The sequence below is a fragment of the Brachyhypopomus gauderio genome, unplaced genomic scaffold, assembly GCF_052324685.1.
Source record: "Brachyhypopomus gauderio isolate BG-103 unplaced genomic scaffold, BGAUD_0.2 sc37, whole genome shotgun sequence".
In the NCBI taxonomy this organism is placed as follows: Eukaryota; Metazoa; Chordata; class Actinopteri; order Gymnotiformes; family Hypopomidae; genus Brachyhypopomus; species Brachyhypopomus gauderio.
Genome location: NW_027506867.1, coordinates 584,554 through 606,487, shown reverse-complemented (window position 1 = coordinate 606,487; position 21,934 = coordinate 584,554). Strand labels below are relative to the sequence as shown.

Below are 21,934 nucleotides of genomic sequence, written 5' to 3'. Positions count from 1 at the left end.
TGCATCTCTCAATAGGGTCTCTTCCCTGCCGATCATATTTCCGTTCATCAATAAAACACAAGGGAGGTCAGTTTCCTAGCTCTACTTACACACACACACACACACACACACACACATCCATCTTTAAACTGGGGGGTTCCTTCACTGGCTTGACATATCCATGAACACCTAAGCCACACCCACATAAAGCAAAACACTTTCCATTACAAGCACCATGTTGGAACTCTCACCTCCGCAATGTTTTCAGCCAGCTATTAATATTTCACAATCACCAGAAACTCTGTATGAAAGTTAAGCCCAATAAAACGATCAGAGACAGATCACAATATATTGAAAACATTTAACAGGTCATTAACTGATATAATGTTTAATACATTATTACCGAAGTCATATTCACTGATACCAGCTTACACAAATATAATAAAAACATCCACCATTGTGAAGTTTTTATTTTTATATGAAGTTTTTTATTTGTGTTATTAACAGCAACAGAAGATTCCAGAAACAAAGGTTTAATGCACGTGTCATCACACCTGCATTATGACTTTCCCATTCAAATACAGCAATAAGGTAACTCCATCAATATCTTACAAAACCCACGCCCACACCACCCACCAAACCCAAACCCTACCAGGGATCAAGAAAAGCTGCAGAATGCTCAACATAGTGACTCACGTTTATTTTACAGTATTCAAACATTTCGATCAGCTCTGCGTGTCTAAGAGAGTCAAAGAAACCGAACAAGATGATGATCAGTCCAAAGACTTGGTGGAGGGGGGTACAAAAAACAAAAAAAATGTCATGTACAACCCAAGGCTGGTTGTGCTGAAATGTCCAGGGAAGGTTGCTTCAATAGTGGGTGAAACACAGAGACCGAGCTCCTTAAAGTCTTGGGGGAAAAACTTATAAGTGCTCTTGTTTACAATTATAAACCTGTGTGTGTGTGTGTGTGTGTGTGTGTGTGTGTGTGTGTGTGTGTGTGTGTTATTGCGAGGGTAGCGGAATGCCGCGGGGGTCTGTAACCTGTCCGTCCTGCAGGTTCTTGACCAGCTGAGCTAGCCACCGCTTGGTGGTGGTGTCGTCCTTCAGCACCTGGGCAAAGGTGGTGTCCTTCAGCTGGTCGGGCAGACACTGTCGGAGTGCTTCTCTCGCTCTGCAGACAGAGAGACAAAAAGAGCATGAGAGAGAGACGGTGTGAGAAAGAGTGCGAGAGACCAAGAGAGACCAATCATGAGAATGAGAGACAGAAGTGTAACAGAATGTAACCTTTGCAAATATCTCTTGACCAGTTAAATGTAACTGTGCCACTAATATCTCATTGTGGTTTATGCAAAATAACCCAAGTGACGTCTCTCAGTACAGTTAATTTATATCATGGTAAAAATGACATCCCTCCCATACCTGACCACATTGTGTGTTCATTCGTCCACGGCTGTTAATACATTTCTAAATAATTATATTCTAGGTGCGACCATCCAATATAACAGGTCACTAATCGACAGACCAGGAATTACAGGTACTGTCACATGAAAGAGGTGTTTGATGTACCTGGAGTTGTCGGAGAGACGCAAGTAACAGCGTACGACGTGTTTCAACAGCCGCGCCGATGGCTCTTTGGACAGCTGTAGTACCATCTTCCCCTGCAACAGCCAGCCAATCAGAACACTTGTTACCAACCATTCAGTCCAATCACTAACATCAAGGCAAATAAAAATAAAAGATGTTGATGCAGTGCCAATCAGATCAGTCTCTAATTCCTTAGACCAGGGGTGTCAAACTCTGGCCCGCGGGCCAAATTTGGCCCACGTTGTAATTATATTTGGCCCGCGAGACAATACTAAATGACTACTAGAGCTGGCCCCTGGTATTATACTGTACAGCACATTCACCGCTAATACTACAAATCCCATAATGCCCTGCTGTTGTTTTGGCGCGTCAATCAGTAGGACAGTAGGCATAGTAACTTCACACTACAACTGTCACTGTGCTACCCCTTCCCAAAAATGGCGAAAAGAAAGGCAGAAAACAGGAGCTTTCTGGACAAGTGGGAGGCAGAATATCTGTTTACATATGTAAAAGACAGGCCCGTTTGCCCTGCTGCCAAACCATAAACACGCAGATATCTACCGCCGTGTTCCCATGCGCACAGTTTGTTGAAAAACTCAGCGTACTCTGCGCTGACTTTAGCCGGCAATTTGCCGACTTTGATGTCCAGAAATAGAGGTTTGAACTGCTCAGTAATCCCTTCGCAGTTGATGTGGAAAATGCAGCAACCAACATGCAAATGGAGCTGATTGAACTCCAGTGCAAGGACACGCTGAAAGCAAAGTATGATGCTGTAGGCGCCGCACAGTTTCCACAGTTCATCCCTGACACAATGCCTCAGCTCCGCACCCAAGTTGCTCAGATGCTCTCTATGTTCGGCAGCACTTATCTATGTGAGCAACTTTTCTCCTCGATGAAGATGACCAAAACATCTCTCAGGAGACGTCTGACTGATGAACACCTTTGCTCGATACTGAGGATTTCTTCAACTCAGAGCCTGAGCCCAGACATTGATGAAATAGCATCCAAGAAGAGATGCCAGGCATCTGGCTTGGGCACATCAGAGTAGATCAGTGTGTAGCAAACTGAGCAATAATTAACATTTTTTTAATGCACTTTTTCTTGCTATTCCAAGGCATTGGCTTGAATGGTTGATTGATTAATTTTATTTTTAAAAATATTAGCCAGCGGAAAAATTTTATTTTGATATTTAATTCAGAAGGCTGCAAATAGAAAATAAATTTTTTATTTAATAAATGAATGCCATTGATGTGTTTTTTTTTTTAATTGAAATTTGTATATATAATGTACGGTAATAAGCGTTGCTTGTTCCATATTCAATGTTAAAGCAAAATTTGTTTTGGTCCATATTAAAAGGTTAATTTGCTCAATGTTGGCCCGCGACTTTGTTCAGGTTTTAAATTTTGGCCCACTGTGTTTTTGAGTTTGACACCCCTGCCTTAGACCATGACATTGTTTGCTGCTTTGGCCGTGTTTGGTCAAAAAGGCTAAGATGTGGTCATTAGCATGGTCACAGTCATGCTAACTGCACACCTCGCCTCCCTGCTAGCTTGCCGTCATGGTTCGCCATGTTACCCTCCATACTCACCAGGATCATAGCCACATGGGAAAAGCGTTCATAGGTCTGACATATGTAGGCCAGGCCCGTGTCATCCAGCAGGATCTTCTGTAGGATAAACGTCGCAACCTGCAACACGGCAGAACAGAGAACTTGCAAACCGAGGACATGAGCAGATTCCCCACCAGACAGATTTGTTCTCTGGAAGCATTTGCTCTGAGAGTAGGAGTGTGGGATCTGGGTGTCAGTATGGAACTGGTGTGTGGGTATGAATACAGGACCGGGGTGTGAGTATGAGCGAGTGTTGGACCGAGACGTACGGGTCCGTACCGTCTTAGATAGCTCACTGCCCGACTCCATGATGCGAAGACATAACGGGATGATCTCCGTTGTCAGTAGAAAGTTGATCACTTCCTGCTCATCTGTCTTCACCAACGCTCCTACAGACACACATTATTTTATTTTGAATTCCTCCTATATTCTTTTTCTATGTACTAACATACCCATTTATTCTCTCACGTGTGTGTGCATGCATATATACACCTGTAGCAAACCAGCAGCGTGTTCAGAATAGGGCTGCCACAAACGATTATTTTTATAGTCGACTAATCACCGATTAATTTTTATGATTAGTCGACTAATCGGATCGTACGTTAATTGAATATAAAACATACAGCTTATCACACTAGAATGCAACTGCTATTATATAACCATCATTAGATTTCAGCTATATGCTAACTAAAAATAAAAACAATTAAGATCTTAGTTCTTTAAACCTTTAATGAAATATGCAGCTTGTTGCAACAGACAATTATTAAAATAAGGATAAGGCACTGGCTTAAACAACGGAAAAATAAATACATTAATAAAGAAATTATTTTTTAGGTTTTCTTTCTTTCATTTGTCTCTGGCATCAAACTTCGCTACATTTAAATAAAATTAGTTAGGTACCTGAAACTAAGGAATTATTCACAAAAATAAAGTTTGGGTCTCACTGATGAGACGTCGCGGTCGTGCTGCCGTGGAAGGAAACTTCTGCCTTGCAGTTATTGCACGGGTTTTGGAACCCGGCTACGGAAAATGATCCCACACTTTTGAGTTCCGTAGCCGGGTAGCCATTATACCAGTCTGTATAACGTCCTGGGATGTCGTCCACTGTCTACCCCGGTTTCCAATATTGCGCATGTGCGTCAAGGACAGAAAGGCAGACGCAGCAGTGGAAACTGCCGCAGCAGTTTGGAGAGAAAAAAACGACGCGTCGACTATTTTAATAGTTTACATAATCGTGACTAGTCGACTAATCAAGGCAGGCCTACTTCAGAAGAACCAAAATGACTAAACTGACCTTAAGCACCAAAACAGCTTTAATGCAAAGCTTAAAGGTTAAGGTGAGGTACGTACCGATGACCCCAAGACTGGTGAGGCGAAGATACTCGAAAGGTCTCGTTTTACTGACGGTGTGAAGGAAGGGGTACAGGAACAAGGGGATGTGGGCGGCCAGGAAAGCGGAGCTGCAGGAGGCAAACACACACACACACACGCACGCACGCACGCACGCACGCACGCACGCACGCACGCACACACGCACACGCACACGCACGCACGCACGCACGCACACACACACACACACACACACACACACACACACACACACACATACACACACACACACACACACACACACACACACACACACACACACACACACACACACACACACACACACACACATACACACACACATACACACACACACACACACACACACACACACACACACACACACAAATTTACTGCTATCGAAAGACTTGGAATGACGATACTTCAGCAAACATTTGAGAAACTCTGAATGACAGTATTGATGCATTAGTCACATTCATAGTACATGTACAGGTGTGTGTGTGTATTATCTGTATCCACCACATGGCACAAGTATTTACCGTGTTTCTACATGCGAAGCCACACATTGCAGAAGTGCTAAGGCGTTACACACTCGGTTGGACTGGTGTGCGGTCAGCGTGGGGGGGTTGATGGAAGGGTAGATGTTCACTATTTCCTATACAAACATTAAAGAAGCACCCATGACATGATCACAATGATCCACACGATATGCTCAAAGGCACAATGCAGGATAGGACCGATAATAGAGCTTTGCTCCATTAAGATGACACAAACGGGATTGTTGCGCACTGTTCTGTTTTATACCTGGAGGAGCGCGGCTATGGTCCCGCACGAGTGCCAGAGCATCGGGGCCAGGTCGCTCACCGACTCTCGCTTCTTACTGAGCTCCAGCAGCGCGTTCTCTCGCGTCTCCGGGCTGGAGAGCTCGTTGATCCACTGGTAGATCTTCTCCCGGTCCACCTGAGCCAGCGCCGTAGTTACGGCCTGTTGGAGTTAAACAGTTTCACTTACTCCCCGAACACAAGCGTGGCGTGTTTATACAGCTACATGTTCAGCGCTGTTTATTAACTAGAAGATATTTTAATACACATAATATAACACCAGCTCCAATTAATACTGTTATTAACTAGAAGATGCTTTAATACACATAATATAACACCAGCTCCAATTAATACTGTTATTAACTAGAAGATGTTTTAATACACATAATACAACACCAGCTCCAATTAATACTGTTATTAACTAGATGTTTTAATACACATAATACCACACCAGCTCCAATTAATACTGTTATTGACTAGATGTTTTAATACACATAATACAACACCAGCTCCAATTAATACTGTTATTAACTAGAAGATGTTTTAATACACATGCACATAATATAACACCAGCTCCAATTAATACTGTTATTAACTAGATGTTTTAATACACATGCACATAATATAACACCAGCTCCAATTAATACTGTTATTAACTAGAAGCGTCGTTAGCATTAGCCACCCCGCTAACAGGCTTCGGGCGAGGCCTACACCTCGAGTGTGTGTAAACACGGTCTACACCGGCCTCGCCGGGACTCACCGCTCCCGTAGCTAACATTCTCCGGAGCTTCTAAGCGTGGTCTCCCCAGAGCCGTCGAGCACCCGGTCCGGTCTGGCGGGAAAACGTCCTGAACGTGCGTGAGCGGCGCCCTGTTGTTGTGGAGACGGAGGAGCTCCGCGGAGCGCCAGAGCTGTGACCTTTCACCTCGGAACGCGTCACCGTGACTTTTCACCTCGGAACGCGTCACGGGCGTCCAGTGGTTCGTTCACCGGCAGGTGGCGCTGGAAGAACTGACGCGAAACACTTCAAATTGCATTTCGCTCTATTTAAAGCAAGAGCGGGGTAATATGAGCGGATTGCAAACTCTAGAAACGTCTAGGGAGAGCCTTTCTTGATGTTATAATTCATCAGAACATGAGCAAATGAATCTGTCGAAGGAAAAAACTAACACAAGCTGAAAATGTTGTAGATGAAACCATTATTTTACGCTAAAAAAAACTCAAGTCATTTTATGTGGCCCGCGAGAGCTTAAAAAGCCACATCTAAAAAAAAAAAACCAAAAACCCCGTAAAATACGTGCAGTGACCAAAAACTACATTTCCCACAATTATGTGACCCGTGAAGTGACGAGACTGCAGTGTTTCCATATCGATGCAATTTTCCCAATAAATGTTACGAAGCGGTGGCGGTTGTCAAAGAGTACAATCTACGTCGGCATTTTGAGACCAAACATGGAGCTAAGTATGTCAAAATTAGGCATCAAGAAAAACAACAAATTGCCAAAGAATTAAAAGGCAAGCTGCGATCGCAACAGAATGTGTTCACAACCACAAAGGAAGCGGCAGTAAAAACTGTTTTGATGAGGCTGAAGAAATCACCGCGATTAAAGTCTATTTCAGAGGGGTCGTTTGTGAAGCATAACTGCTATTTTCACAGTTATTTGATATTTCAAGTTTTGAACAAAGTAAATGTGATATCTTTTATTTTTCGTTGTTCACTTGGATAGTTTGATTGTTGATGGAGTAATGTGGGTTTCATAACCTTCATAATAAATTTAAATGATTTATGTTATAATAACAGAGCAACAAGTAGCCTAAACATATTTTTACATGTATGCAAATATCTATGCAATATTTGTAATTAGAATAAGTAATACATTCAGAGTTATTTAACATTAAGGAGCAGTAACATTTATAAGTTTTTGTCCCCACACATGCGGATTATGGTGACTATATGACCAATTAATTGAACAGGGGAAAGACACATGCGCACACACACGCACATCAGTCATTATTATTTTGTGAAGTAATAGAAAACATTGAATTATTTATTCAGCTCCATCTCAATGTGAACACATTTCTCTACCTCCCATCCGAGAGCACCACGGATGTCTCCCATGAAGCGAAGTGAAATTAAAGAGAAGTCCCACTCCACCCCCTCATGTTCACGCCTCTCCAAAGACTTGGGTCACAGGTTGTCCCTTGTGTTTTAACCACAATCACTCTTTAACCGTACCATCACTGACCTGTTTGCTTTTTGGATGTGGTGTAACTGTGGAGAGATTAAAGGGTCATTCATTAAATGGAGTCCATCTCCAGAGTTGCTCAAAGCTTGACCAGCAAAGTCCAAAGGTTGAGGGCATGATCTAATGGGTCAAAATAAAAGAGGTAAGGTGGTGACCTCTAACCCTCTGTGGTATATGGTGTATGGACCAGGACAGGCACAGCATGGAATATTCAGCATAAAGAGGTTTACACACGCCAAGTAAATGCATGAATCATCACAACTGACCAGCATTTAGCACTGCTTTGATGTTTCTAAATTTAAAGTGTGATGTCTAAATTATTGTCGGTTTTATTTTTTATGAATTGCCAAAACTTGTATAAGCCTAGCCGACCATGTCTGGTCAGTTATGCAATACCTGAGGGTCTCACGTTATCATCCATCATCTCTGACTTTTGATAGCAGTGTAGAAAACGGTTGTTTCGAGTGTATGCAAATGTGCTGTGCTGAAGTTTAATCTGAAGGGATAAGCAAATCATTGGCCAGAAATCCAGATACGGCTCAGTGGTGCTGGTTAATCATTACGGAGGAACGCTGACCCGGGACACAAGGGAAGATGGACCCAGCACAGCTGCCTATAAGTGGGTGTGCGTGAGCCTCAGTTCAGGTGTTGTGATCAAGTGTGTGATCTCTTGCAGCCATGGCCAAGTTGGTCGAGTGTGTGCCCAACTTCTCTGAGGGACGAAATAAAGAGGTAAAATAAAAAACATATGATGCATCAGTTTGTAGCTCGGTTATGTGGCTTGAGGCCAGTTGTTCTGCATGTCAATGTGCAGTTGATCAATGTGCAGTATATTCATGTGTAATATAGGCTACCTATGTGCAGTACACATATGTACAGTATATCTATGTGCACTTTTGATTGCTATGAATATTGTATGACATGCATATTTGAGGTGTGCTTTTAATTGTATATACTTGAAATTCTAAATAAATGAACAAATACACATTTTGTTTTATGAAATGTAAATATTTTTGAAAATATTCCGCAATTTTGACTTTTAGATGATGATTACTGACAAACACCCACACAAGTGTTCTTCTGTTTCTTTCTGCTTTTGGTCTTCACTTTCTTTCTTTCTTTCTTTCTTTCTTTCTTTCTTTGCAATATGAGAAGTATTAATAACGACTCTTGCATTGGCTTGCATGGAGAGAGCAGGATTTTGTTAGACAACAAATACATCACAGAGAAGAAAATCAATTTTTGAACTTAAATATTTACATATCCCCTGTCAGGATTGTTGTAACTGGCTGCAGAGTTTTAGCACTGCAGCTGAGATCACCCATATGCAGGGTTGCCAACTCTCACGCATTGAGCGTGAGACACACACATTTGACCGTCTTCACACGCTCTCACGCCACACATCTGATTTCTCACGCCGAAAACAAAATCTAGTTTATTTACTGGTCAACTGGTACAAAGACAAGACATATAGAGGCAAATAAACGACCCTCAGGTGAGATGGATCACGGGCTCCGCCCACCTGAGGGACGTACACGACGCAACAAAACAACAACAGCCGCTGTGGACGGAGGCGACCGGTATGGGGCCGCCTCACAGTGACACACGGGCGATCGATCGATATAATACTTAATTTGTGTCTATTTTACACCCGGTAACAATTTGCGTTCACCCCCCCGCCGCCAAATTTACACTCGCCACCCCCTCCAGGTTCAAATCTCACTCCAAGTGATCTTGAAAAGTTGGCAACCCTGCCCATATGCATAGATCCAGGATTCAGGCCCAGAATTCAATTTCCCTCTAAAATTCAGACCCAGTCCTCGAAGCACCGTGCCAGACTTCACAACCCACCAGCGTCCTGGACGCTTCTCTGCTCCTCCCCCAGGTGATCGATGCCATCGCCGGTGCCATCTCCTCAACAGACGGCTGCACCCTGTTGGACGTGGACCCCGGGACCTCCACTAACAGGACAGTGTACACGTTTGTGGGGTCCCCGCAGGCCGCCGTAGAGGGGGCGCTAAACGCCGCCCGGGCTGCCTTCACCGCCATCGACATGACCAAACACACGGGTGTGTAACTGCGTAACTGTGCCAGTGGGCGTGAATATAAGCCCGCGCTCAAAGCGGTTGGTGCAATGGCGTGTATCGTGCGCCAGGCGCCGAAGACCTCCTCCCTTGGTAGGATTTCAGTGATTAAGCATTTATCTGTATAAGTGGTGAGGCACACACCCGTCTGTCTGTTGTAACCAGCCGAACGCAGCCGTCTGTCTGATGTCTGCCTGTTCACGCCGATGCAGGTGAGCACCCGCGTACGGGAGCCATGGATGTGTGCCCCTTCATCCCCGTCCGCAACGCCACCATGGACGACTGTGTGGCGTGCGCTAACGAGTTCGGCCGCAGGCTGGCGGACATCCTGCAGGTGCCGGGTGAGCTACACCCCCCCTCCCCCTCCTACCCCACACACTCTGGGGTTTGCCTCTCTCACACTCTGTCTCTCTCTTGCTTTCTATTCATGTCTCTGACACTCTCTGTCTTTGTGCCTATTTGTGTACATCTTACTCTCTCGCTGTCTCTCTCTCTCTCCGTCTGTCTGTCTGTGTCTCTCTCCCAGTGTATCTGTATGGAGAGGCAGCTCGGACTGAGAGCCGACGGTCTCTCCCATCAGTACGTGCCGGAGAGTACGAGGCTCTACCAGAGAAGGTGCGACATGATACCATATGGCACAGCTACACTCACGTACACAACAGCTACACTTACCTACACACAACTACACTAACGTACACAACAGCTACACTCACGTACACAACAGCTACACTCACGTACACAACAGCTACACTTACCTACACACAACTACACTAACGTACACAACAGCTACACTCACATACACAACAGAAACACTAACGAACGCAACAGCTACACTCACGAACACAACAGTTACACTTACCTACACACAACTACACTAACGTACGCAACAGCTACACTCACATACACAACAACTACACTTATGTACACAACAGCTACACTTGTGTATACAACAGCTACACTCACCTACACAACAACTACACTCACCTACACAACAACTACACTCACGTACGCAACAGCTACACTCACCTACACAACAGCTACACTCACCTACACAACAACTACACTCACCTACACAACAACTACACTCACCTACACAACAGCTACACTCACCTACACAACAGCTACACTCACATACACAAAAGAAACACTAACGAATGCAACAGCTACACTAACGAACGCAACAGCTACACTCACAAACACAACTACACTAACGTATGCAACAGCTACACTCACGTCCACAATAGCTACACTCACGTACACAACAGCTACACTCACATACACAACAACTACACTCACGTACATAACAACTACACTCACGTACACAACAGCTACACTCACGTACACAACAGCTACACTCACGTACATAACAACTACACTCACCTACACAACTACACTCACGTACACAACAGCTAGACTAACGTACACAACAACTACACTCACCTACACAACAACTACACTCACGTACACAACAGCTACATGAAACATGAAAAGAAACTGTTTCAGTGGAAAAAATGCCTAAATAAATCAATGTGAAAAAAAGATTCAATTGAGGCACTAAAGGCCCAAAAGGTTCAAAATTAATTTTGTATTGGCAAAATGATTTAGATCGTAGAACTAAGGGCGTACTCACACTAGGCTCTGTGATCCGGGCCCGGGCACGGTTCCCTGCCGAAGCACGGTTCCCTGCCGAAGCACGGTTCGTTTGGCTAGTGTGAGCGCTCCAACCGTGCCCGGGCCCGGATCAGTTAACCGTGCTCGGGCCCGCTTGAAGAGGTGGGCCAGGGCACGATTCGCGTGGACTCGGGCACGGTTCGCTTCTAGTGTGAGCGCTATCCGTGCCCGGGCCCGCTTGGTGCCTCGTCTGATTGGTTCATTTCGCTGGAACTCAAACATGGAGTCAGTGATACGACGCTCACGTTAAACAGTCATAGCGGCAAAGCGATTAGCAGACAATCGTTGTGTTAAATTATCGATAAATCTGTGCTTGCACCGTGTTTCTGCACTCCCAAAACGACTCCAAAAATACAATAAAAAGAGAATCGTGAACTCCATAGTGTTATGCTTTTTTTCCAAATAAAGTCACGTTGTGATGACGTAAGCGTGCTCGGGCCGGGTTGATAAAGCCAGTGTGAGTGTGAGTGAGGGGGAGTGGGGAGGGGGGATAACCGGGCCCCAGCACGGAACCAGCAAACCGTGCCTAGTGTGAGTACGCCCTAAATCACATGCTGAGATCAGCTTTGTATGTGTTTGAGTTCCAGAATTTGTGTCAGTCAGTTCCAGAATTTGGCCACTAGATGGAGCCCAAGTACTACCATACAGATATTATAGTGACAAAACAGACATTTTAGTGAATAAAAGGTTTATTTTTGGTCAGGAAGTGCACTTTTTGTTATGAGATGTCATTTCAAAGTTAATTATCTCATTGTTCTGAATCATACAAGACCCATTACTCGTCTGTATTCAGCATAACAGGATTGCAGCATGAGTTTTTATGATTTCTTAGGGTTTTGGACACTGTAGCGCCCTCGACAGGCCAATTTGAACCAATCTTGGCATACCTCACAAGGGCCTAAGTCTATAAAAAGCTTTCCAATTGAGAGCTAATCACTTACATGATTTATGAGTTATTGTAATATAGGTCATATATGGCATGGCCACAATGATATAATGGAAAAATAGACCAATCAGAAAAATAAAAATCCAACATGTTTTTAATAATTATTTACCTACAGTGTGAGTGTCTACAGATTATGCCAATTCCAATATTGCCATAATTGGATCAAATGCCTATGACTAGTTCGAAAAGTGCTATTTTCAAACAATTGATGAATGTGACTATGCATTTTTTAATAGGATTGTAATAGCAAAGTTTTCAGGTGTAGTGCAAGGAATCAAATGAATCAAGTTGCATGTTCCTTAGCGAAGATTTGGAGGAGATATGCATGATTTTCACAAATAGTGCCACCTAGTGGCCAAATGTTTCGAAACAGCTTAAAACAGAGTCCTGAGATATGCATAATGGTCAAGTGTGATGTTCATTGGCCAATGTTAAGTCTGTCAAATGGCCAAAACCAATTAATTGGCTCATGGTGGCCATGTTTTTTGAGTGATGATGTCATCATTGTGTACCTTGATACCACTTGAGCCACTGATCATGCATGTTAAGTTTTGGCTTGATGTGACCAATGGTTGATGAGAAACCATTGGTCACATTTTATAGCGCCCCCTATTGGACAATTGTGGTCAGCTTTGAGATGTGACCTCAAAGTGCTCTGTCAGCTGATCAAATTTCATAAATATTGGTCAAAGCATTGCTGAGATATAGCTGCTGAAGTAGATTTGGCCACGCCTCAGAGCTATTGATTGACATGTGACAACCAGACTGTATGGAAATGTTGAAATGTTTTTAATCAATCTTTATAATGAGATTCTTCTGAGTCATTTGGTACCAGGAGTGTGGGGATAGCATGAAAACCCAAGGAGGAGTAGGCAAAAGTAGGTTTTGCATATTATGCAAATTAGCAAAAAATATAAGTGGGTGGAGTTTTTAAACCATTTTGTTTGGCTTGAGCCAAGGAATCCATCAGAAGGGGAATTTTCTTTCTACGACCTACGGTGTGGGAGATATGGGCCAAAACAAAAAAAACTGTGCTATAGCGCCACCATCAGGCCAATGTAGGTCTCTGTAATTAAGCCTGGTCCTGCAAAGAGACTACAACTTTTTGCCAAGTATGCGTTTTATGCGGAGAAAAATAATCAGAAGAAAAACCCTAACAATTACAATCGGTTTCCCACATGACATGATATCCCTAATGACATAATAAATAATGTGTTTGTATGTAATGCACCCCCCCCCCCCCCTCAACAGCTGAGGAAAAGTGAGTGGGCTCCTGACTATGGTCCTGCCACCTTTGTGCCATCGTGGGGGGCCACGGTAACCGGCGCGCGGAAGTTCCTCATTGCCTACAACGTGAACCTGCTGAGCACCAAGGAGCAGGCACACAGAATCGCTCTGGACATACGCGAGCAGGGCAGAGGCAAGGACCAGGTACACGATCCAGTCATCTAATTTATGAAATAAAGGTTTGGGTGTGGTGGGGGGGGGGGGGGGGATGACTGATATATCCACTGCAGTATAGGTCAGGTCTACCGCAGTGGATAGCTTTTTTTGTTTGTGTACATGTATTTTATGCCGTGGTCAACAGTGCTGGCAGGCCAGACATGCCTGGGTTAGGGCATCTGTCAGGAATGGAATGAAAATCTCTGCATTTGACTATACAATGATGGTAAAGCAAACCCGTCACCTTATGACGATGGGTTTATAGCCGTAGAAGTATTAGTCAGCTACAGTAATTGTATTGGAGTTCACCATGTTCCCTCAGTCCTTTGCTGCTGTCTGGGTGAAGTTGTGCTGTCACGTCTGTAGCCAGGGCTCCTGAAGAAGGTGCAGGGGATGGGCTGGTACCTGGAGGAGAGCAACCTGGCCCAGGTGTCCACCAACATCCTGGACTTCGAGCTGACGCCTCTCCACACCGTCTACGAGGAGATCTGCCGAGACGCCAGGGTGAGTCTCTCTCACACACACATACACACACACACACACACACACACCATCTTACCTGGCCCTGCACACACACACACACACACACACACACACACACACACACACACACACACACACACACCATCTTACCTGGCCCTGCACACACACACACACACACACACACGCACACACACACACACACCATCTTACCTGGCCCTGCACACACACACACACACACACGCACACACACACACACACCATCTTACCTGGCCCTGCACACACACACACACACACACACACACACACACACACACCATCTTACCTGGCCCTGCACACACACACACACACACACACACACACACATACACACACACACACACGGATATTCACAGTGATGTGTAGACCTGTGGGTCAGCTGATCTTATTGAGAGCAATTATTCTTCCCTAAACAAGATCCATTCAAATTCACATTACAATTCAAATCACAATTTCATGCAATTCATGATTCGGTTTTTGATTCAGGACCTGAACCTGCCAGTGGTGGGCTCCCAGATCGTGGGCTTGCTCCCGTTAAAAGCAGTGCTGGACTGCGCTGATTTTTACATCCAGAAAGAGAAGCTCTTCATCACCGAAGAGGAGCATAAAGTGCGGCTGGTGAGTGGTGTGAAACGTCTAATTAACCTGAACCTCGTTAACTGCTGTGGTCTATAACATAAATCGTGCTGAGTGTCACTCAATACCTTTCCTTTACTGATAGACATGTTGGTATTTTACATGAAGTATCTCTTCGATATTGAAGAGTTCGTATCTTCTTAAATTTGCTCATCTTTGCTCAGGTTATTAGCAAACTGGGGTTGGACTCCTTGGGACTGTTCGTCCCTAAAGAGAGGATCATAGAGTGAGTGTGTTATCAAGAAAATATATTTGAATAGGTCACCTAACTCGTTTGTACAATTTAGTTAAGTCATTTGCAAAGATATTTCCTTTCTTAATTCCTTTCTGCAATTCCTACGTGCTGCACTAATCCACTCTATTAAAGATCAGCCTTGACAGTTATTCATTGATAAACAACTCAGGTGAAATGTGATTGGCCGGTGCTGCGTGCAGGTACATAGTGGAAGCCAATCAGGACGAAGGACGGCTGGTGTCTCTCTCTCTGCAGCAGTTTGTACGCAGCGTTGGGGCCAGGACAGCAGCTCCCGGGGGAGGGTCGGTTTCTGCGGCAATCGCTGCCATGGTAACAAGGCCTAACTTGCCAAAACTATGTCGGAACAAATGAAGATATTCTGAAATTGCGGAAGAAGCTGATTGTATTTAAAGAATTAACGTACAGACTCCAAAACTACAGAACACCGAAAACTACAAACGCTTTCAGACCTGTGGTGTGATTTATTGATTATTATGATTATTATTCTCTCTCTCCTCCCCCACAGGGGGCAGCTCTGGGCTGTATGGTGGGCCAGATGACGTATGGGAAGAGGCAGTTTGAGGCTGTAGATGGAGTCATGAGGAGAATTATTCCTCCTTTTCACAAGGCCATGAATGAGCTGCTGGTTATGGTGGATGCTGACTCAACAGCCTTCAACAGCTACATGGTTAACACACACACACACATGCGCACACACACACACACACACACACACACACACACACACACACACACACACACACACACACACACTCCTAGACATTACAACACCCATTTTCCATGGTTGACTAGCATTAATTCATCCCTTTTCAATTCAAGGCTGCCTTGAAAATGCCCAGAAGCACACCGGACGACATTAAAAGGTATGATGCCATCTCTAAATGCCTCTGCTCTGACATATAAACACATTGGCCCTCAGCCCAGATGTCAATCAGCCAAGACATATTTGATGTCGACATTTTAGTTTAGTTTTATACTGGGAACACAAACCTAATAGAGCTAGTGAGTACAGGAAAATTAAGCCCACCAAAGTGCCATGCCAAACTCTTCACACACATCTCACAATAGAGTCCACTTAATTTAATTCCGCCTTACAGCGCCATCTGGTGGGTAACATCTATAATCAGCACCTTGAAGGTTTAGGTTAAACAGGAGCGATGTGTTCCCCAGGAGAAATGAGGCCATGCAGGAAGGTCTGAAGAAGGCGGTGCGGGTGCCTTTGACCCTGGCCGAGAAAGTCACCGCACTGTGGCCCACGCTGAGGGAGATGGTGCAGCACGGCAACGTGGCCTGCAAATCAGACGCACAAGTGAGAGAGAGAGAGAGAGAGAGAGAGAGAGAGAGAGAGAGAGAGAGAGAGAGAGAGAGGGGGGACTAATGTATATAGAACTTGTCTCTATATATGTTCTGAACTATGTCCAAACTCAGCTATTTGTACATGATTGTCTGAACAGGTAGCAGCTAAAGCCCTAGAAACAGCGGTGTATGGGGCTTATTACAACGTCATCATCAACCTGAAAGACATCACTGACCAGTCATTCAGGTCTACAGTGAGTAATCATACAGAATTATAGTCAAACCATCCTGTTAGCACTAGTGTATAATCAAATTAATACTTATTAACAAATTGAATAACAAGTAGTTAAATAATCTGAATCCCTTTCACATTAGAAAATTACTTGTAAATTAAAATGTAAATTGTGTAAAGAAAACTGAGTTCCACTCAGACCAGTGAAGTCGCAGGTAAAAGTCTACTATCCTGCCAATCAATCAACAGCCATTTAAAATTATTTCTAGGACATATGCTGCTTCCTTTAGCAACACGGGCTGCTGTGATTGGTTGTGCAGTGTTGTTATGCCTGATCTGATTGGACGATGGGTGATGGTTGTGTGTGTTTGGTGTCAGGTGGAGGAGAGGGCATCAGCACTCCTGAAGGAGGCGCAAGAGAGTGTTGCCATGGTGCTGGAGACCGCCAGCCAGCGCCACTGAACGCCTGGTCACACACACACACGCACACACACACACACACACATACACTCACATACAAGTGCACACATACACACATGCGCGCACACGCACACATGCACACACTCTTAATAAAGCAGGTTGGCATTCTTACACATCACCATGGTGTAGCCCTCTCTGTAGCTGAGAGCTGCTTTTGCAAGTGAGAAGCGGAAGAGATCTTTGCCTTTGAGCTTCAGCTTTTCAGATTCCACAGTTGGGACTGAAATATAGAAATAAAGAAATATAAATACAGAAATATATGCTGCCAGCTTCAGATACAACTGCGTTCTTACAGGGACACCCTCACAGAAGCCTGCCGAGAGCCTCTGTATTTTCACATAAACCTCATGTACTGTCACTCGGTGGATTAAACTCTTGTTCAACCACCAATCCATCAGTGTTGATCATTGCATAATTTTTTGCTCATTTTTCCTTTTCGTGGTAATTAATTATTTAAAAGTCTGGGGAGCAACAGTCAAGAAAACAGCCTTTTAAATGTAGTTTATTTTTTGTTTCTGTTTAAAAAATTAATTATTGATGAATTATAACTGTCAAATTTTAAATAATAAAGTGCTGAGCTGAATTAATGTGTAAGATTTATAACGTCTCATGGTTTTCACAATATTATTGAAAATAAAGTCCTTAAATTGATTTGATATACTTCTGGCATACGGAAGTAGTTTTAACTGCTGTATTGGTATGTAACACACATATAAATTACACAATTTTATGGACTCAGTGACTACAGAAATGACTACAGACTGTAATATAAAACTCACGAAAAGCAAGCAACCGTTCTTACGTCATGCATCAGGTATTCGAGCAAGCGTAAGTAACATGGCACCACCTGGTGGCAACAACCGCACATTACACATTAAGCCCTTCTTTACGTACTGTACAAAAAAAAACTATGTGTGCAATATACACTCTCTGTGGCATATGAACCACAAGAACCCGCTATAAGCCGCAATACAATTATCAGTTACTCTTAAACTCATTGTCAGTTTTGAAAAATATTATGTTTTGATGCATCTCAAGAAACTCTCCCTCCTTTGTGCTGAGTCCGTCCAAAACGAACCGAACCAATCGTAAGTTAAGTGTCAGTGGGGGACCTGTGGTATAAAACTGCATGCAGGTTAAAGGAAAATTCAGATCCGTTGTGTTTCTGCGCGTAACGTCGCGTTGCCCAGAGGCGTGGCGCATCTTGCGGCGCGAAGTTATGAACATGTTTTTTATTGTTTATTTTGTTACTCTTCTAAGTTTATTCGGATGCGAGACCCAAAGCCTGAATACGACGCCTCACTCCTTGATGACGGCAGAGGACGGCGAGCAGTGTTCGACGTGTGAATTCAGAGAGCAGAGCAAACTAATGCGCCTTCACTCGATAAAGTCCCAGATCTTGAGCATCCTGCGTCTGGAACAGGCGCCGAACATCAGCAGGGACACGGTGAAACAGCTCTTGCCCAAAGCACCGCCACTTCTGGAGCTACTGAATCAGTACGACCAGGGGGGAGGCGTCGCCGAGGATGAGGAACAAGCAGCAACGGAAACTATCATCACTATGGCCGCGGAACGTAGGCGCGCCGTTTCTACTTCACGTCCTCCTTACCATTTATGATGTTCATTCTTACAAAAAATAGACTCTTTAAACTAAAGTAAAACAGAGATGTCGTTTCCTCTGCGGTTAAAAGCTTACAGATAACCAAAATCCCATTCCAAAGTTTTTAATTAAATAAATTACTATGCTGTCCATAATAGTTTTTTTATTCTAACGCATACAAATGAAATGGGGCTTTCACGTAAAAGGACATCGACAACATGTCTGCGTTCAGTAATGTTTTATGTTCGTTTCAGCACAAAGCATCGCTCACGTTGACAGAGTGCCCCGGTGCTGCTTATTCTCGCTCAGTCCCAAGATCCTACCGAACAACATCGTGAAGGCGCAGCTGTGGATACACCTGCGTCTCGGGGACGAGACCACCGCCATCTCCATGCAGATCTCCCGCCTGACACCGCCCTCCACCATCCGCTCTCTGAAGATCGACGTGAATGGCCAGACAAACCCCTGGCAGAGCATCGACATGAAGCAGCCCCTGCAGTCGTGGCTTAAGCAACCCGAGAGCAACTTTGGGATCGACATAAAAGCCTTCGACACCAGAGGAAAAGACTTGGCCGTTACATCTGCCGCATCCGGGGAGGAAGGGCTCGTAAGGCATTTTATATACCCATTTTATTTATTCGTATATGATATTGCGGGATTATCTATATGAAAATGGTGATGGCTAGCCTATAAGTACAATTAACACATAGGATTTCCATTACGCATAACCATTACGCATAACCATTACGCATAACCATTACGCATATCCTTTACGCATAACCTTTACGCACATATTTTACTCATTACGTGTTGATTTCATTTTTGCGTTCATGTTCTTAGCAACCTTTCCTAGAAGTCAAAATAACGGACAATCCAAAGCGGTCCAAGCGAGAATCGGGCCTCGACTGTGACGAACACTCCACCGAGTCCCGTTGTTGCCGGTATCCGCTCACTGTGGATTTCGAGGACTTCGGCTGGGACTGGATAATCGCGCCCAAGCGCTACAAGGCCAACTATTGCTCGGGGGAGTGCGAGCACGTTCACCTGCAGAAGTACCCGCACACCCACCTGGTGAACAAGGCCAACCCGCGCGGCTCGGCCGGGCCTTGCTGCACGCCCACCAAGATGTCGCCCATTAACATGCTTTACTTCAACCATAGAGAGCAGATCATATACGGCAAGATCCCTTCAATGGTCGTGGACCTCTGCGGGTGCTCGTGAGTCCCCGTGTCTTGGCCAGCATCCCCACAGCTTGTCACTCGGGACTACAAAGGATTTACTTGTTCTCTCTCAACTTCTCATCAAAAACGCAATGTAAAACAACTATGAATCATAGCACTCTGTATACAGTATCCTAATACTCACAACTAAACAATAACGGCTTGAAGAGGCAAAGACGCCCTTTTAGATTGGGCACTGCCCGAGTGACTCTGTAGCCCTACATAAAAGTTCAATTACAGCTGTAACAGTAATTACTAACCTCCATAATGCAGGCAGAACACTTCTGTTAATGTGATCACCGAAAATACAGGACCTGTAAGGTTTACCTTTAATATACATTTTTTTTTTACCCTGAAATGCTTGATAAACTGAAGTCCAGAAAACATCGTATCTGAAACACACAAGAAAAACAGACCTTAAATGTTTTTTATTACTTTGGCATTTTCAATAATATTTATAGGCTATCCTACAAATGCAACTCATCTTTTTTATGAGACATTACATTTTGGCAATTTTGCGAGTTTATTTAAACTATGAATTGAACAGTTGAGGACTGTTTTTAAGAGGAACTACTCCAGGACATCTAAAGATCATCCCGAGAAGCTCTGTCGTAGTTCCCAACCAGTTGCGCAGTCGCCATGTAACTACAACGAATTGTTTCATGACCCAAAAGCACCTCGTCCTTTGGTAACCCGAACCAAAACGGCCCCGACGACCCTGCATTTGGCATGCGGAGTGGATCGCGGCTCTTCAAAGAAATAAACAAGCACGATGCTTCTTTCTCTCGCTGGGAGGTTCCTGCCGGGATGCGAAAACAGTGCCCTCGGCTTGAGGACAGCGCCTGCACCCGCAGATGGTCCCGTTTCTCACTCCGTTAAAGGAACACTTCACCGTTAACGCGCCTGACACCGAATGAAGAGTGCTTGCGATCACTTACCAAGGTTTCAAGTAGATAATTTCTTCAAGCTCATGACACACAAGGCTTCAAGAATTGAAGTAGCAAACATTTTCTATTGATAAAAAATATGTGATAAATAATTGTATAATAAAAACCCTAGCAAACGTACACTCAGCCTGGTAGGTTGAGCTGAAACTCCAGGGGGCGCTCATTCGGCATCCCGGCGGCACCAGGCGGAAGGAACCTCGTGGACATCCCACTGGGCTTCGAGTCTTTGAAACCGACTGTAAGACAACAACTGCTTTCTGACAACATCACAACCTGTTATATGAAATAACATTGTGGAGATCTGTTACAAAGCCATTCTAATCACTTTGGATAGTTTGTGAAGAACCTTTGTGCGAACCAACAACAAAAGAAAGGGAAATGCCATTTTCAGCACTTCCAGAGAGCAGTTCACAGAAACACACGCACCAGATGTTTGGCAATACTCCGATATCAAACCCATAACAGTTACAAGCCTCTACACAAGCCATCACTCAGCTTGGACACTTGATAAATTGCCGTCTTTCTTGCTGATAACTCAGATTCCACTGCTAACACCATCTAAATAATAGCATTGATCCAGTTGAACTATGTAAGTGCTTATGCACCAACTTTATTCTTGCACATTCCTATGTACTTGAGCTGGGAAGCTTTTACATACCGGGCATTAAAGGATCAGTCAATATCAGGCACTAAAGGAGGGGTCAGTATCATGCATTAAAGGATAGGTCAGTATTGGACATTAAAGGATTAATTAGTCTGTCTCTTTTGTAAGCATTTGGAGAGTAATGTCAGATCCTGGATATGTAATAACCATTCTGAAATCTGCAGATCTTACAGTAACATCAATCAATTCATGAAAACATTCTGCCAGGAACTTTAATTTCAGATCATTCTGCTTCTCTGAGAAAGGCACATTTGTCGAACACAAGGGTTACTGAATGGGAACTGGGATGATGGTAATTTTTACAGAAGGAACTACAACTCTGAATATTCTCCTGTAGCGCTTTCTTTT

The 21,934-nt window shown here is 44.1% G+C and overlaps 3 protein-coding genes across 4 annotated transcripts; 2 read left to right on the top strand and 1 right to left on the bottom strand.

Moving 5' to 3' along the window:
* Positions 1–934: 934 nt before the first annotated feature.
* Positions 935–6,290, bottom strand: cnot9 (CCR4-NOT transcription complex subunit 9). Its single transcript, XM_076985195.1, has 8 exons — positions 6,107–6,290; positions 5,330–5,509; positions 5,065–5,180; positions 4,526–4,635; positions 3,455–3,564; positions 3,155–3,253; positions 1,549–1,640; positions 935–1,153 (listed from the first exon to the last, which is right to left on the bottom strand). Exons 1-8 carry the CDS (start codon positions 6,122–6,124, stop codon positions 985–987), a joined length of 894 nt encoding a protein of 297 aa, XP_076841310.1. The 5' UTR covers positions 6,125–6,290; the 3' UTR covers positions 935–984.
* A 1,878-nt stretch (positions 6,291–8,168) lies between these two features.
* On the top strand, positions 8,169–17,738 carry ftcd (formimidoyltransferase cyclodeaminase). 2 transcript variants are annotated; one of them, XM_076985103.1, is made up of 14 exons: positions 8,169–8,324; positions 9,478–9,661; positions 9,889–10,017; positions 10,203–10,291; positions 13,545–13,724; positions 14,103–14,240; positions 14,742–14,873; positions 15,056–15,117; positions 15,327–15,456; positions 15,653–15,814; positions 15,967–16,010; positions 16,318–16,456; positions 16,602–16,697; positions 17,054–17,738. In XM_076985103.1, exons 1-14 carry the CDS (start codon positions 8,271–8,273, stop codon positions 17,135–17,137), a joined length of 1,623 nt encoding a protein of 540 aa, XP_076841218.1. In that variant the 5' UTR covers positions 8,169–8,270; the 3' UTR covers positions 17,138–17,738. The 2 variants fall into 2 exon arrangements, with proteins under 2 accessions (XP_076841218.1, XP_076841219.1); XM_076985104.1 differs by lacking the exon at positions 8,169–8,324 and having other exon boundaries at positions 9,657–9,769.
* Positions 17,739–18,287: 549 nt separating this feature from the next.
* Positions 18,288–19,976, top strand: mstna (myostatin a). The gene is made up of 3 exons (XM_076985105.1): positions 18,288–18,729; positions 19,010–19,362; positions 19,596–19,976. Exons 1-3 carry the CDS (start codon positions 18,375–18,377, stop codon positions 19,974–19,976), a joined length of 1,089 nt encoding a protein of 362 aa, XP_076841220.1. The 5' UTR covers positions 18,288–18,374.
* Positions 19,977–21,934: the final 1,958 nt, after the last annotated feature.

Coding starts and splice junctions, on each gene's coding strand:
- cnot9 (XM_076985195.1), bottom strand. Junction 5,181..5,329: donor CCATAGCCGCGCTCCTCCAG/GTATAAAACAGA, acceptor ATGTTTGTATAG/GAAATAGTGAACATCTACCC. Junction 3,254..3,454: donor GCAGTGAGCTATCTAAGACG/GTACGGACCCGT, acceptor GCCGTGTTGCAG/GTTGCGACGTTTATCCTACA.
- ftcd (XM_076985103.1), top strand. CDS start 8,271: ATGGCCAAGTTGGTCGAGTGTGTGCCCAACTTCTCTGAGGGACGAAAT. Junction 13,725..14,102: donor AGGGCAGAGGCAAGGACCAG/GTACACGATCCA, acceptor TCACGTCTGTAG/CCAGGGCTCCTGAAGAAGGT. Junction 15,457..15,652: donor CTGCGGCAATCGCTGCCATG/GTAACAAGGCCT, acceptor CCTCCCCCACAG/GGGGCAGCTCTGGGCTGTAT.
- mstna (XM_076985105.1), top strand. CDS start 18,375: ATGAACATGTTTTTTATTGTTTATTTTGTTACTCTTCTAAGTTTATTC. Junction 18,730..19,009: donor CATCACTATGGCCGCGGAAC/GTAGGCGCGCCG, acceptor TGTTCGTTTCAG/CACAAAGCATCGCTCACGTT. Junction 19,363..19,595: donor CATCCGGGGAGGAAGGGCTC/GTAAGGCATTTT, acceptor TCATGTTCTTAG/CAACCTTTCCTAGAAGTCAA.